Source organism: Propithecus coquereli, unplaced genomic scaffold (genome assembly GCF_000956105.1).
Source record: "Propithecus coquereli isolate 6110/MARCELLA unplaced genomic scaffold, Pcoq_1.0 Scaffold280, whole genome shotgun sequence".
Taxonomy (NCBI): Eukaryota; Metazoa; Chordata; class Mammalia; order Primates; family Indriidae; genus Propithecus; species Propithecus coquereli.
Genome location: NW_012148397.1, coordinates 4120052 through 4136318, shown reverse-complemented (window position 1 = coordinate 4136318; position 16267 = coordinate 4120052). Strand labels below are relative to the sequence as shown.

The following is a 16267-nucleotide window of genomic DNA, read 5'->3' as shown; positions in this document are numbered from 1 at the left end:
CTGGTCTCGAACTCCTGAGCTCAAACAATCCGCCCGCCTCGGCCTCCCAGAGTGCTAGGATTACAGGCGTGAGCCACCGCGCCCGGCCTTCCCCTCTTAATTATATCAGCAAATACTTCCAGAACCTTAAGACTAGTGACACATTCTTTTCACTCCTTTCATGGAAATGCATCTAGTCTTTTGTCATTAAGCACGATGCTGACATTTGTCTTGAGATGTTTCTCATATATATGTATTTTTTCATGTAAAGGAAGCATCCATTTGTATTTATATGATGAAGACTTTCTATCAGGAGACACTGAATTTTATAAAAAGCGTTTTGGGGTTTTTAGCACCCATGGTTTTCTTCCTCAGTTATTAATAAGGAATGTGAAATTAATAGGTTTCCAAATACCGAGCCATCTTTGCATGTTAACCATCATTCTTCTGATGTGTGCGTTTGGTTCGCCGTGTTCGGTCCTTTTGTAGCAGCGTACGTAAGTGATCTGGTCTGTAGTTTCTTGTCAGATTTTATGTAAATCATGCTTCAGTTTTAAAATTGTGCTGGCCTTACAAAAATAATTTAGAACCTTTTTCCAGTTTCCAGAAAATGCAAATGGAAGGAGTTCCTTAAAGTGTAGGTAAAATTCATCTGGTACTTTGTGGTTTGGTGGGCAAGGATGGCGTTAATGCATGGTAACCGTATCCGTTGCTTTGACCATCTGGGTTTTTTAAATCTCTACTGGGATTAGTTTTGGTCATTTTTATATCTCTGAGCAAATTTTCTACTTTATTTAAGTCTTCAAGCTAATCGACCAGAGTATTTGAAATCTTTTGTAGCTGTTTCCCCCTTTCGTTTTCCTTTCATTTTCCTAGATTGAGCTCTGCCAATTGTTTTCAAATTAATTTTGCTTTTATATTTCCTCTTATGCTTATTTTTTAACTTTTTGAGTTAAATTACTAAAAAAAAATGAAAATAAATATAGACAGCTATTTCTTTGGGCTGTTGCCTTTGTTAAAATCTCTTCTTTGTCTAACTTAATGCTTTTGGCCTTGATTTTTAATCTTGTCTGACATTAATGGTGTCACCCCTGTTGTATGTGGTGGTGTTTGCATTTGCCTGGTATATTTTTGCTCAATTTTTCTGAGTATGGGTTTTTTTTCTTATAAACTTTATTTTGAAATAGATTTCAAAATTTTAGTTTCACATAGAAATTGCAACAAATCGTATAGGAGTTCTTGTGTACCCATCGCCCAACTTCCCCTGGTGAAAACATTTTACAGAGCCATATAGCACAATTATTAAAACCAGAAGATTGATGTTGTCAGTACAATACTATTATTTTGTCTCCAGTGAATTTTGGTAGTTTGTGGTTTTCAAGGAATTGATTTATTTCATCTAACTTGTTCAATTTAGGTGCATAAAGATGTGCATAGTGTCATTCCCTTATTGCCATTTCTTGAGGGGTCTGTGGGTGTATACCTTCTGTCATTCCTGACACTGGGAATTTGTCTTTCTTTGATAAACCTCTAGCAAGACTGATAATTTTATTGATCTTTTCAAAGAACTGGCTTTTGATCGATTTTTCTGATTGAGTTTATTGATTTCTGCTATTTTCATGAATGTTTCTCTACTGTTAGTGGAGTGTTTTATAAATGCAAATCAAGCTAAGTTGTGTAATGGTGGTATTCAAGTCCACCATAATCCTTGATGAAAAGGTCTTCATTTTAGTGTAGTCCAGTTTATCCATTATACTTTGTTGGTAGTTTGTCTTGTCTAGTAAAATTTATCCCTATTCTTCCAAAAGCTTTGTTTTATCAATATTATTTTATATGGTATATGTAAGGGATGAGAATATCTTGGTATTGTTATTGCAAATATCAATAAACCTTGATTCTTTTTATTTTACTAAGAGATAGGGTCTCACTCTGTTGCCCAGGATAGAGTGCAGTGGCACGATCATAGCTCACTGCAGCCTTGAACTCCTGGCTTCAAGAGATCCTCCTGTCTCAGACATGCACTGCCATGCCCGGGTAATTTTTAAATTTTTTTTTTTTTAGAGACAAGGTCTTGCTATGTTGTCCAGGCTGGTCTCAAACAATCTTCCCACCTTGGCCTCCAAAGTTGCTAGGATCACAGGTGTGAGCCACCGAGCCTGGCGTATTTACTTATTTTTTAGTGGAGGCATATTTCTTGGCCCGGAAATTTGCCAAAGGATCCTGAGAAGTGGTGCAGGGAAGTGCCTTGTGGTAGACTATATATGTGACATGGTTCACAATTCTCAGGGGTTGCCACAGGATGGCAGCTTCTGGGAAGATGCCACCCCCGGATCTGCTTGCGGGACGGCACATCTGTGCGTCTCCTCCTTTAGCCCTGGTGTGGGGGCAGGGCAGTATAGAGCAGCTTCCCCCAGGCTGCGAATCCCACCTTGGAGGATTCTGGGAGCTGCAGGGGGTCCACTCTGACCTTTTTCATCCTGGCATGGTCCCTGTTTTACCCCTGGGGCTGCCCTTCTCATAGCTACTGAGGCTGGGTCGTGTGGTCACTTTCATTTGTCAACTTGGCCAGGCTGTGGTGTCCAGTTATTTGGTCAAACACCAGTCTGGATGGCGCTATGAGATATTTTTTAGATGTAGTTAAGTCAGTAGACTTTGAGTAAAGCAGATTATCCTTTGTGATGTAGGTGGGCCTCATCCAATCAGCTGGAGGCTTTAAGAGAAGAGACTGAGATGCAGAGGGAAAGGAGGAAGGAAGGAATTCTGCCTCCAGATGGCAGCCTGCGCCCTTCCCCGCGGCCCCAGTAATCATGGGAGCCAATCCCTCTGCCTCTCTCCACCCTGCTGCTTCTGTTTCTCTGGTGAGGCCTGACAGTAACCGCGTGGGGGGTACAGTTGTGGTCTCGTCTCATGGAGGATGGGGTCCCATGTCTGGTTCTCCTTGCTGGTTTCCGCCTGGCTGCAGCAGACCTCTCTGCCTTCTCATGAGTGGAAGAGCAGATACGTTTTAAGAAGAGTCTTGGGGGCAGTGGGGGGCAAAGCTCACGGCAGGCAGACAGGAGTATTCTGGTTCCTGGGTCCTGTACCGATGTCTCCAAAGCCAGGGCCTTCTCTCAGGCCGTCCCCACGGGTTGCCGCTTCCTGCACGGTCACCAGCCCACGGCTGTAGGTGTCCAACTGGCCACTTGTAGGAAAGACACTAAATCTGTCACAATAATAAATGCCCAACCCCTCGTCGACAAGGAGGAAATGGGGCCCCTAAGAGGACGACGCTGGGCAGAGAAGTGACCGCCCTCCTGGCCACCTTTGCGAGGGACCCCGTGCAGCAAACTGTGGCACAGAGACGTAGTTAGTAAAAATCACTGATTTAATAAATAGTGCGATGTCTCCATGCAGGCTGTGTCCGGTATGTCCCAGAGCTGGCCAGAGGGACGGAGAGGTGGGGGCCACCCTGAGGTTCTTGCAGGGAGGAGCCCTCCCTCCAGGTCTCCCAGGAGGGAGGATCAGGTGAGTGACCTAATGCTATCGTGTCCCCAGAATCTCCCCCTGGAGAGTGTGCATTGCAGGAGGAGCTGGGGAGGGCCAGGGTCACGTTAAAAATAGAGCATTTAGGGACGAGCCCCGGGGTGAGGTCTGCTATACGCCTTCGTGGTGCGTCTGCGCGGCCTTGGCGCCGGAGCAGTACTTCTCACACAGTTTGAGGAGCTCCGAGACGATGAAGACAGACGAAGCCAGTCCAGTTAGGAACAGCAGATCTGCCGGGAGGGGCAGAGAGAAGGGTCAGAGCACACCCCGCCCGGTCCGTTCCCTGCACGTCCCCCTTGTGAGGACATACGGGTGCCGGGGCTCACGCCCAGGAGCCGAGATGCTTCAGCTAGAGCAGGGCCTGCGGGTGTCGCAGACAGACGCAGGGCGACTGAGCCGCAAGGGGGGTGGTTCCCGGCCCGTCCAACCCGACCCCTGCCTCCGCCGTGTCCGACCGTGCAGAGCTGTCTCTGCTCCTGCCGTCGGCGGGCGGTCCTTACGTACAGGCTGCCCGGGCACAGTCACTGCACGTGCGACTCGCTGGCTTTCCTCCCAAGGGATAGAAACAGCTATTAGAAATTTTGTTTGGGGGGATTCCCTTTCTCTGCTCCTGCAGGGCATTCATCAGGACCCACACCGACACTGCTTCAATCCCAGCCTTACCTGAAGGCTTTAAGTACCCTGTCTCTACAGCCCCGGACCTGACAGGTCATCCTGAGCTCCGCCTTGGGGTGTGGGGAAGCCTCCCTGTCCTCTGTCCCCTCGTGGGGGTGGCCAGCGGCAAGCCTGGGCTGGAAGGGAGGGGGAGAACTTCCTCCAATGACACTCCCCTTGCCCCTCTCCTGCTGAAACGGGCTTTGGAGGAAGGCCCTACACCCCTGGGTGAGAGGTGGAGGGCCGCCTGGGTTTCGGGCCAGGGCTTGGGCACTCGGAGAGCCATGGTCACTAAATCACGTCCCTTTCAGCAAGAACTAGAGGAGGGCCCAGCTCCCTGTCTTCAATCACACTGCTGGCCCCAGGGCCAAGTCCAGGCTCCCCAGCTGGGGGCAGGCCCCACTAGGGCTGCGCCGCTGGGGAAGCTCTGCCTTCCAGCTGATCCTCCCTCCCCCCCCCCCAGCAGCTCCACTGCCGAGTGGCCGAGGTCGTGCACGATGGCCCTGGCCTGCGCTGACCTTCTGGTCCCTTCCACTCACCGAGCGCACCCAGGTTCTCTGTCTGGAAGACGCTCTGCAGGGGCGGGATGTAGATCACGGCCAGCTGCCCCAGAATGGACCCGAGCACCGAGTAGAGGAACATGTGGTTCCTGAGAAAGCCGATCTCAATTATCAGCTTGGTCTGCGGGGAGGAGAGGGTCACACGTCACCTGGCTGCCGTCTGCAGCGTCTCTCGCTGAACGCACACGCGGTTCTGCAGGGAGGGTGGGCTGGCAGGGAGGTCACCCGGGGCTCACCTGAGAGCGGCAGGTCAAGGCGTTGAAGAGATCAAACAACACGAAACAGGTGAATGTCATCGTCGTGGTGCGTGGGGTGCTCGCTTTGTCTTCGGGCATCTGGAACGTGAGTGCACGGGGGCGGTTAGGACAAGACGGGGTGATTCCCTGGGATGTGGTTCGTCGCCCCCCCCACGGAGCTGAGGGCAGGGCGGCGTTCCCAGGGCTCCTCCTGGAATCGGCCACAGAGCTGCTTTCAGCCTCGGGGTCGGCAGGTGTGCCATCTGCAGCATGTCCCCCGAGACACACGGATCTGCTGCTGCCACGAGGACCCCAACCTTCACCAGGAGCGTCGGCTACCAGACGCCACGGCACAGAAGGGTGGCACGGCCACGCCACTTCCTCCAGGAGGTGACTGTCTCCCAGGAAGCTGATACCGCTAGTTAATCCCACGTCACAGAATGTCACTTCCTGCAAGGAAGCCCAAAGGCTGGCTGGCCCCCGAGAAAACTATGGCCTTTGAGGGATCTGAGACTGGGCTCGAGGAGAGCCCCAGAGTCCTCCCTGGGCTAGTGCCCCGGGGACCTGGGCCGAGGTCACAGTCTGTTCAACAGTGCAGGGTATGGGCCAGAGCTGCAGGGAGAGCATCCTCTCCCTGGCCTGGGCAGCAAGCCCCTGCTGCCTACCCGAGCTTGATGCCAGAGCAGAGATTGTCACGGGGAGCTTATGTCTGAGCCTCCTGGAGCATGTACCTTACTAAGCATCAATGCAGCAGGTTCTGGGGGGCCCGGGCATCTGCGTTTCTTACAGGCTTGCATGGTGCTGATGCCACCGCCGGGACCCTGGGGTTGGACCCAGAAGGCCTGTCTCTCCCCCCATAGGCAAGACTGCAGGGGGAGCCTGAGGGAAAACGGAGCCATGGTGGCCGGCCAGCGTCCCGCCCCTCTACCTGCGCGGGTGCACGCTGTGGTTTAAAAGGTGGACAGATCACCTGCCTAACTGTCCATCTAGGTCATTGTACGTCTCAGCCCAGAACTCCCTAGACCTGAGGCAAACGGTCAGCCCTGCAGCGTGAGACCCTTCAGGCTCCCAGCTGTTTCCTGGGGACGATGACAGCAGAGGGGCACCCTGTCCCACGTAGGCAGAAATCCGAATGCCTTTCTGTGCCCGGGAGGCCTCACGTACCTTCTACCTCCTCCCGCCTCCCTCCTGCCTGTCCCCGTCCCTGCTCACGCTCCGACAGCACCAAGGTCCGTGTGTGCTCCGCGACTTGCACGTGAGCTTCCGCCGGGCTCACCTCCTTCCAGAAGACGAAGAGGGTCCCGCTGATGATGACTGCCGCGGACAGGAGGACCTTCAGGATGAGGGCGCGGCTGAGGATGGTGTCCCGGATGCTCCGCGGCGGCTGCCTGAGGGCATCTTTGTCAACTGGCTCGACCCCTAAGCTGCTCGGGACAAGAGAGACACTTTCAAATAAACCCCAAATGAGAAAAGGACCTTCAAACCAGGTCCCCATAAGCCTCCCAGGACAGGGTGTCTGCTGTGCCCTCCAGGTCGTCCCTTGTGAGCTGGGCTTCCCGTCCTCCGGGGATGCCTGTCCCTTCCTCACCTCCTCCTGGAAGCTCCAGAGCCCGGGCCATGGGCTGCTGTATTCCACCCTCACCCTCCCTGTGTCCCCTGGACATCGGGGGAGGGCCACCCACCCCGTGGCCTTGGAATGACACTCAGTCACCCCGTACACTCAATTTCCATCACCACCAGGGGACCCCCCCAAGAGCCAGGATCCAGGTGCTGCCCTCCGCAGGGCCAGTATCAGCTGGGGGAAGCCCCTACCTAACTCAGACAGCAGCGTGGAGGCGACACCAACAGCAGGGTGAGGCCCTGTGTCACGCAGGGTCCCGCTCCCAGGGAGAGCTAACCCTCACACTGTCCCTTGGTGGCAGCGGTGACTAAGCAGTCACACCTGCATCTGAAACGGCACCTCCTCTGCGCTCGTGCAGTTCCACGTGCCTGGCGGCGGGTCGCCCGACTCCAAAGCCAGTTCTTTCCCTGCACTGTCTGCTGGCTCAGCACGCCACCACTCCTGAGCTGGTGGCTTCCTGAGCAGCCGCTGTGGCCAAGCGCTTCAGAAGCCAGGGGTAAAGGAGGGAACAAAACAAAAACCTGCCTCCTTGAAGCTGACGGTCTAAAGGGGAGGCAGATTGTAAGCAGGTAAATGGGATATATGTGTATATGTATGTACATATATCCATCTTTCCGTCCAGGCGAGAACAAAGCAGGGTGAGGGGACTGAGTATGAGGCAGCTGTTGTCAGAGCAATCAGGGAGGACTTCTCGGAGGCAGTGACCATGCCCCAGGCAGAGAGGGCAGAAAGCTCCCCCATCTCTCAGCTCTGCACTCTACTTCCTGTCCTTCACCCAGTGCAACACACATCAGTTTTCCGGGAACTCCTTATGGGAAGTAACTGTTCACCCCTGCAGCCCTGGCCACCCCACCTCACCTCTGCGCCGGCGGCCCGTCCATGATGATGTTGATCCACAGGATCTGCATGGCGTTGAGGGGGCTGGGCAGGTTGAACACGGTGGACAGAGCTATGAGGCTCAGGGCCGAGATGCTCCTGCAGGCACAGTGGCAGATGCCAGCCATCAGTGGCTGCCCCCTACGTGGCCCTGAACCACACTGGGACAGTAGCTGGCTGCTACTTACGTGCTCAGCTGGAACCGCACAAAGTTTTTGATGTTGTAGAAAATCCCCTTGCCTTCCTCCACGGCGTTCCTGCCAGAGAAGAGGGACAGTCACTCACAGGTGTCCTGGGGGAGGTGCAACCAGCTCGGTGGCTGCTAAACAGAGCAGCGGTGACCAGCCCGGATGGACACTGCACTTGGTCCCCTGCTGGGTCCCCTTGCCTGCAGTCTTGGGGACACATCAGAAGGAGATGATGTTGCCCTGACAGATACTCACCAGCCACTGGGGACTGGTCCTGAGCCGTGTTTGCCTGTGCAAAGCATACACTCGACGCCTCCTGTTGGACCCTAAATTCCTCTCGTCCTGAGCCCACAAACCCTGCCCCTTGCCCAGGTCCCCTGAAGTGCTTAAGGCATTTCTCTGACTTACCAGGGAACAGACACAGCAAAACCGAGCAAACCCGAACACAGGATCCGGGGGCGGCACAGAGGGAGGGGTGTGGGAGGTGGGAGGGCATCACCCTTTAGAAAGCTCTTTGCAAAAGTCCTTTTAAGAACTTGGCCTGAGTAGTAAAAAAACCCATCTAACCCCTACCCCCCATGTTTACTAAAAATTTTTGCAAAAGAAAACTGCAGAGTCATGTCATGGCTGTGCATTTTTTTAACTGAGGAGGGTGTGTTTTAAGGATTCCTACAGTGAATCCGTTGTGAAGAACAGACTCCTTTGTAAACTGCACAATCACACCAAGCTTCGGTGTTTGTTCATTCAAGATCTTTGACATCAGGCTTAAAAAATTCCCCCCTACTCCAGTTATTGCGACTTATGAGTAAATTCTCAATCAGAACTAATTAAAATTAGACCCAGAGGAAAATACGGAAAAGTGAAACAGAAGAAAAATAGCTTTGTGCAATCCCAGAACTTAGAGATGACATCAGTGGTTGGTGACGGGGGGCGTTTCCGTCTGAGTCTAATCTCTCCAGCGCAGGAAATGAGCACAGCAACACGCTGGCCCGTCGAATACCTCCGTGTCTATCTTTTCTCCACGCTACAGTGTGGTAGTGTCATTTCTTTGTGTCATTAAAATAGTTTTCAAGACACGATTTTTATCAGGCATGTAGCGCTCGAGTCTCTTGCCCTGGGCTACTGAGCGTGGTTCTGGTTTCCCTTACACATCACGCCCGGCTGCCGCCCCGAGACCTGAGCCGGCTGCCTGAGGGGCTGCTGCTGAAATGCACCCGCAGGCTGCAAGTTCGAGTTCTGCTCTAGGTGCCTGTAACATTTCCCTGGGTGCTGCGTGCGACCAGCCACGGGGTTGATTGGCCCTGTGACCCTCCTTTGGGGGTGGTGACACCTGCCACCGCCATGAGTCTTGAGAGTCAGCAACCCCTGGGGACTCCGCAGGACCCCTTCTGAGCAGGAGCGCCCGTATCTGCACGGTGGCAGATGCCAGAGGGAAGCGGGTCACCCCGGGCATCGCTACAACCAAAAATCTACCCAGAGAGCAGCTCACATGATGGCCGAGAAGTCGTCGTCCACCAGGATCATGTTGGCGGCCTCTTTACTGACGTCTGTCCCCGTCTGCCCCATGGCGATCCCGATGTCGGCGGACTTCAGGGCGACCGCGTCGTTCACCCCGTCCCCGGTCATGGCCACGATCGCCCCCGACTCCTGCAAAGCCTTGGAAAGAGCAGGCGAGAGAGGCCTGCAGGCTGAGGACCCTCCTAGGCCCCTCCTTCCCTCCTGGCGCTCTGCGGCGCACGCCGTGTGGCCAGCGGCAGGGATCCGTCGGGAGGACACCAGGGTCGGCTGGCCCGAGTCCGAATCCCAGTTCTACTCGCAGTAGCGCAGGACCTGGACATGCCCTTGAACCGCTCAACCTCAGTTTACCCATCTACAAAGTGGGAGCAACAAACCCAACTTCACAGGGCTGTTGGGAGGCCCAGACTAAGACGATGGACGTGACAGCGCCCAGCACTGTGGAAAAAGGCTCGTAAAGGTTATCCGCTGCTGTTAATAAATAATGATAAGCAGCGCGGCCTCTGAAGCCGCGAGGGCCCAGTAAGCACTCAAGTTTCTTTGATAACTTGCATGGGGATTTACTCTGTAGAACTAAAAGCTTAACACAGAGAAAAATCGTAACTGCTAAAAGAGTTCGAGAGCAAATTGTCAAAGTCCACGTGCAGTGTCACCAAGCACAGTTTCTGTCTCTCTCACTTTTCTGATGCGCAATCAGCTCCGTACGGGGCACTCGCTGTGTGCCAAGAGAGTCCCAGGCCTGGCTTCGTTTAATCCTCTCACCAACCTTGCAGATTAGCTGGTGTCATTAATAGTGTCCCCGTTTTACAGGTGAGGAAACTAAGGCACAGAGTTAAATGACGAGACTAACGCCAAAGAGCACCCAGCTGACGAGGGGTGGCTTCCGTTTTAATTTTTTTTTTTATCCAATTCCAGCTCCTTGTTTTCAGTGCATGTGGCAAACAGCCCCCCAGTTCTCCCCTCTCTCCTAATAGGCCCCCCAGGTTTAGCTGGGCACACACCGCCCAGATAGAGATGACACTTCCCAGCATCCCTTGCAGCTGGGCCTGGCCACGTGACTGCGTCCTGGCCCAGGGGCTGTGAGCACCGTGAGCCGCAACTTCCCAGCCCCGCCCTTCAAAGGGACCTGCCCACCCCTGCTCCTCCTCCTCCCCGCTGGCCGTGGAAAGGCAACCCCTGGAGCAGCTGCCTTGGCCCAGAGAAGGAAGCCGCGGTGGGGCCTTGTACTGACCACGTCTGGGGCCCCGTTACGCGGCACAGCGGGTGCCTCCCCGACCCCGCGTACCTTTATGATCTTCAGCTTGTGCTTCGGGCTGGTCCTGAAGAACACAGACACCTGGATACAGAGAAGCGACAGAGCAAAGAGTCACGGACATCGGAGTTGGGGGTCCCTCCCCTCCCCCAGCTGGCCTCCGGAGAACTCCACCTTCGAGACGCGGTCAGCCAGTTGGTCCTTCTCCACGCTGTCCACCTCCTCCCCGGACATGGCTTGCAGCTTCCCGTTGCCCAGGCCGATGTTTCTTCCTTTAGGGAGAATCAGTTCTGAGGGCCTGAGACTGTGGTCCCCCAACCCTCACTCCAGTGCCTATCTTGGCCATGGAGAACAAGAATAAAATCATGATGATACCATTTACTGAGCGCCTGCTGTGTTCCATGATCTCAATCCATCCACATTAACTTATGATAAGTGCCTTACTATCCCCACTTCAAAGACAAGGAGACAGAAGTGACTTCCCCGAGGACATATAGTGGGTAAGCAGTAATAATGGAACTAGGCATGGTTCTGTCTGATTCCAACACCCATGAACCTTTTCATAGTGCCAGGTTGCCTCAAATGGGGAACAGAAACCAAGGTGTGACAGCCCTCATAACGACAGTAATTAGAGGAGTAGGAAGAGGGCTGCTGGTCCTCTGCTGATGAAGAGACTGAGGGTCAGAGTGGTTCAGTGATTTGCCAAGAATACACAGACAGTGGCAAAAGCCAGACTGAATCTGTACATGGGGCACGATGCTGCCTGTGGAGATGAGGTGAGATCAGGGATGAACTGAGACTCAGTAGGTCCTCAGCGTACAGGAGGACTTTTCCCCTCTTGGAGAACCTGCCAACATTTTGGAAATGGGAACACCTCGGGAGTTGGAACGCTGATCCACAAATCTCAGAATCTTTTCCGACCAGGGTCACCCAGGACCGACTGGTGGCAGTGGCCCCATCGTAAAGGACGCAGAGTCCTCTCCTCCTCGCCCCACCCAGCCCGGTTACCTATCGCCAAGGCAGTCTCCAGAGCGTCTCCCGTTATCATTTTCACGGACACTCCCGACGCAGAGAGAACCTGAACCGCGTCCTTCACGCCGGCCCTCGGGGGGTCGATGATGCCGACGAGACCCAGGAGCGTCAGCCTCCCCAGCTCGGGCCCCGAGGCCAGGGCCAGCACTGAGGAGAGACCCCGGCCCCAGCACGGGTCACGGGGGGCCAGGGCCGTTCTCAGACCCCAGCCAGCCCCCATCGCAGCCCGGACCCTCCTCTGTCTGCAGGGGCGTGGGCGGCACGTTCCCAGACACGCGGGGAGGACAGACAGCTCCCGGGTGGCTCTCAGGCCTGCACACCTGTCCCCGAATAGAGGGGACGCTGGGACCCGCCCGCGCAGCAGGAAATTAGACTCTTGTCCGCTCGTGCTGTAGGATCCCTCCACCCCGGGGAACGTGAGTTTAATGTTCAGCCCATCACGGGAGGCATGGGCTCCGGTGCAGAGATTGGAAATGGCCAAGGGATGAAACGCGTCCCTTGATTTAGGAGAACCTTGGGTTTTCCGACAAGAGGCAACGAGCAGAAGGACCTACGAGGACCGTCCGTGTTTGGGTGCGCCCGTTGGTCTGGCTTGGAAAACTCAGCAAGCGAGGCCCCGCCCCTCCCCGGACACGCGAGCCACGTCCGCGCTAGTGGGTGTCATTTAGTGGCTGGGACTGGGGGCCTCTTTGTCTTTCATCTGACCATTAACTCCCAGCTCGCTTCGTTGCTGCCAGCGTGCTGCCGGACGGCCCTTCTGGGGGCGCCTTATCGACTGAGGACCCTGCATGGATGCACCCCAAAGTCAATGTCATGTGCAAACTCCAAGCACTGACCCCGCAGACCGAGTGACCCCATCCTCTTCTCTTCCTGCAGGCAGAGCGACCTCTGCTGGGGTGTCAGGGGCAGGGCGATGCCCCCGTTGTTGTACGTGGTGCAGTGACGAACCACCTCTTCCAAGGCCCCCTTCATGAAGTAAACGTCTTCCCGATCCTTGCAAAAGACAAAGGGGAAAGTCTGCTGTCATTGGCCACCTCGGTTCCTAGTGACCGTCACCTCGTTCTGCACAAGGGTACAAAGACCTGCGCGGGGCACTCGCAGTGGAGTTTCCGAGAGCGGACGAGTGCCGTTCACCGACACAGAGCAGGCAGGTAAGTCACAGACCCACACACGGACGCGAAAAGAATGAGGCGATCTGCGACCAGAACCGCCCTCACTCTGCATCCAGTGCCCTCGTTAATGTCACTCAGAGCACCCGAATGTTGCATTAATTGGAGGTGTCCCGGCCGGTGCTGCACATCGGGTGTGCGATTCGTTGCTAGCATTGAGGTCAGACTGTCGCCTCTCCGGGGCAGGCACCTGTCCACTTTGTCCCCTCCTACTCTCGGCTCACAATAGGTGATCATTCTCCCTGTATTTTTATTTAGATCTGTCTTGACAAATACGTAGGCTGTAAGCTCCAGGTGGCAGGTCCTGGGTCGGCCGGGTGCCCGCCACGTCCCCAGCGTCACCGCGGCGCCTACCTGGCTCACAGCGGGCGCACCGTGAACACGGTGAGTGAGCTTGTGTTAACTGCCGCAGACGGGTATCTAACGCGCAGCACTAAGGGGAAGTGTTACGGGGAAAAAGTTCAAACGCTATATATAACGTGACTTTGTTTTGAAAACCGCCTCCCCAGATGTTGCTACACGCACACTTAGAGTCTGGAACATTCTGTCCCAGGCTGTAAAGGGAGTTACCTTGGGTGGTGGTGGGTAGGGAGGGAAGAGGGGCAGAATGATAAAGCGCTTTCATTTTTCAAGTCATATTTCTATACTTTTCCAATGAGAATATGTTACCATTGCCTTTGGGGGAAAAAAAGATTTGAAGCTATAAAAATTTTTTAAAAATTTATAATCCCTTTTAAGCACTCAAAATTTACACGTCCGTCCACGCACGGCAAGGCCTGGAACGAGCTGGCTGAGCCACCCGCGGACCAGAGCGAGAGACGAGATCCGCGTAGACGGACGTGATACACTCTAGAAAGAGCGGGAGAGAAGAGGAGGGTTGGAGAAAAAGGTAGAAGAGAAAAGATAGAAGGCAACTCTTTTTAAAAACTAAATTTTTTTTGATGAAGAATATCTGAAAAGCCACAGAAAATCTAAAAAGGAAAATAAAAGAAGAAAATCAGCTGTCATCCCGCCCAGGGGTAGCCATGAATAGTTCGGTGTGTATTCGTGTGTGCGCGATACCCCTCGGGGATGAAGCGTCTGTTTCCCCATCACGACGGTGAGATGCGCCGATGTGCGTAAAGAGCTCGGCAGCGCGACGCAAAGACAGGACTCGCGAGTTGGCCGTCGGGGTCAGTGTTGGCAGGAGGGACGGTGGGTGCTCAGTGCCGGCTGCTCAGTGGTTCTATTAGGGGCCAGTGAGTCTCACACTCGCACCTGCCCCAGAAGCCCCCGAAAACACAGGCTGCTGGATCCCACCCTGCAGTTTCTGACTCGGGAGGTCTGGCGTGGAACCGAGAAGTTGCATTTCTAACGAATCCCCGAGTGACGCACAGGCTGCCGGCCCAGGGACCCCGCTTTGAGAACTGCTGTTGTAAATGAAAAGCTCAGAAGACGGCCCAGGGAGTCAAAGGTTTAATCACCATCAACAGTATCTTTGTGCATTTGGAACCTCGCAGGGGCAGCTGGGGACCTGCAACCCTTCCTGGGGTCTGCGTTTGGCCTTATTTTGGGTGGGGGGCCGCGTGGGGAGGGGCCGACTCACCTCACTCTTCGGGCTGCATTTGACCGCCATCCACTTCTGCTCTGAGCTGAATGGAATCTCTTTTTTCCTTACGTATGAATTTTTAATCTCACCCAAGTCCATCTAGGGTCATAAAGGGAGACATTTTTAGTGAGTCATCCGAAGCCAATCTCTATGCAAAGCTCAGTCCACTTAAATTATTCATTCTTCAAACCATCTCCGGCATTTAGCTCACGCAGAACGACCGCTTATTTTAAGTGTCTCTCCCAGGAAAAAAAAAATGTCTTTTCTCTTGTCCCTGGGGCAGAACTGATGGTCTTTGCAACTGTTTCTACTTAAAACCCGCCTGGAAACGGAAACCTGTAGGGTTCCTGCGGGAGGAATGTTTTAGACTTGAAGGCACAGAGACTCCCCAGACAGAAACCGCTGAGTGGCCCTGTTGTCCGTAGCCTGGGACCCTTGTCGGTCCTGACGTTTCTGTGCTCTCTGATGGCTTTGGGGCCAGTTACTTGACAGCTCAGAACCTCAGTTTCCCCAGTTTCAAACCCACGATCTAACCACTGCTTCCCATCACCCCCAGGGAGTGCAAACGGGTTAGAGGGTTGAAAAAACGACTCCTTTTCTGTATAAAGCTCAGATATGCACACGGCACACAGACAGATACACGGCATATCTGTGGTCTTAAATTTCACGGGGGGGGGTGGTTAGGAAAAATAATCTCTAAAAAGTCTCCTTAGGGGGTGTTATGAGTTGAACTGTGTCTCCCAAAAGACATGCCGAAGTCCTAACCCTGGGACCTGTGAATGTGACCTTATTTAAAAACAGGGTCTTTGCTGAAGTCGTCAAGTTGGGGTCATGAGGGTGGGCCCCAATCCGGTGTGACCGGACACGAGAAGAGGGAGACAGGCACCCTGGGAAGACAGACACACGGGGACGGCACCTTGGGACCAAGGCAGGAGTGGAGTCAGCAGCTGTGAGCCATGGAATGCCAGGGCTGCCCCAATGATCAGGTGCTGGGCACAGAGTGGTCTAGAACATTCTGCACAGCCACAGAGCTCAGGGTCTAAGGGCCGAGCCCTGGGGTCAGTTGAAGGTGCTAAAAGGAACAGGCCCCCCAGGGTGCCTGGGTGAGAACGGGGGCTGAGCTGGGGTGCACAGGTGAGCCTTGTTCCTCTGTCGCCCTAACAGCTGCGGGGGGCTGAGCCACGGGGGAGCTCGGGGATTGCTGTGGGCTCTCTGGTGGAGAGCCAGAGACCTGCAGAGCTTTCTGAAGCCACACGGAGTCTCAGAGCCCACCTGATGTAGCCTGAGGACATCTGGGGCCACAGTCTTGTGTTAGTGCCAAGCTTCCTGGGTCCCCTTAACCCAGCGCCGAGTGAGACAAGTCCCAGCACAGACGCCCCGGGGTCCCTACCTTCATTGCCAGGGCGATCAGCGCTCCCTCCGTGGGCTGTCCCATCATGGTGTTCTTCCTGATGACAGCGTTGTTGGCGACACAGCCGGCCTGAAAGGGGGCCTGTCTGAGTGTCTGTCGTTGGTGCCGGGACCTGGCGCCCCTCAGGCTCTGGCTCACTCAGGCTCGGGGAAAAGTTAGACCCGTTTTTAGAGCTGAGGCTGCGGGGACAAGGCTGGCTTTCTAAAATAAATCGGCGTCCTGGCTCCCCAGATGGAGCACGGTAAATGTTTCTGACTGTGCGGAATGCTGGCTGCCGCAGAGCTGTCAGGAGGGAAACCGGCGGGAGGGCAGGCGACCGGTGGCTACGAGCATGGGGCGATGGGGGGTGACCACTGGTGGGGACGGCGTCTCCATTTGGGGTGACGCGGTGTTCTAGAATTAGAGAGTGGTGACGGCCACGCGACTTTGTGACTACACTAAAACCACTGCATCGGCCACGCAACTGTGTGACTGTACTGAAACCACCGAAGCCTGTACTTTAACAGGGCGAAGTCTATGGTCTACGACTTATATCTCAGTTAAAAACTAAATCTAGGCTGGGCACGGTGGCTCACGCCTGTAATCCTAGCTCTCTCGGAGGCCGAGGCGGGCGGATTGTTTGAGCTCAGGAGTTCAAAACCAGCCTGAGCAAGAGCGAGACCCC

The 16267-nt window shown here is 54.4% G+C and overlaps 2 protein-coding genes across 2 annotated transcripts in view; one reads left to right on the top strand and one right to left on the bottom strand.

The window, feature by feature from the left end:
- Positions 1-2968, top strand: part of TLDC1 (TBC/LysM-associated domain containing 1) — a 33074-nt gene extending 30106 nt beyond the window's left edge. The window contains exon 9 of the mRNA XM_012648172.1: positions 2664-2968. Coding sequence (XP_012503626.1) covers positions 2664-2784 — 121 coding nt within the window. The 3' untranslated portion in view covers positions 2785-2968. The remainder of the gene's footprint in view (positions 1-2663) is intronic.
- A 109-nt stretch (positions 2969-3077) lies between these two features.
- ATP2C2 (ATPase, Ca++ transporting, type 2C, member 2) overlaps positions 3078-16267 on the bottom strand; it is a 57110-nt gene continuing 43920 nt past the window's right edge. Inside the window, exons 15-27 of the mRNA XM_012648220.1 lie at positions 15583-15672; positions 14190-14291; positions 12272-12428; positions 11412-11582; positions 10578-10675; positions 10437-10487; positions 9126-9292; positions 7637-7705; positions 7431-7547; positions 6228-6375; positions 4952-5050; positions 4695-4836; positions 3078-3731 (exon numbers count right to left, since the gene is read on the bottom strand). Coding sequence (XP_012503674.1) covers positions 3613-3731; positions 4695-4836; positions 4952-5050; positions 6228-6375; positions 7431-7547; positions 7637-7705; positions 9126-9292; positions 10437-10487; positions 10578-10675; positions 11412-11582; positions 12272-12428; positions 14190-14291; positions 15583-15672 — 1530 coding nt within the window. The 3' untranslated portion in view covers positions 3078-3612. The remainder of the gene's footprint in view (positions 3732-4694; positions 4837-4951; positions 5051-6227; positions 6376-7430; positions 7548-7636; positions 7706-9125; positions 9293-10436; positions 10488-10577; positions 10676-11411; positions 11583-12271; positions 12429-14189; positions 14292-15582; positions 15673-16267) is intronic.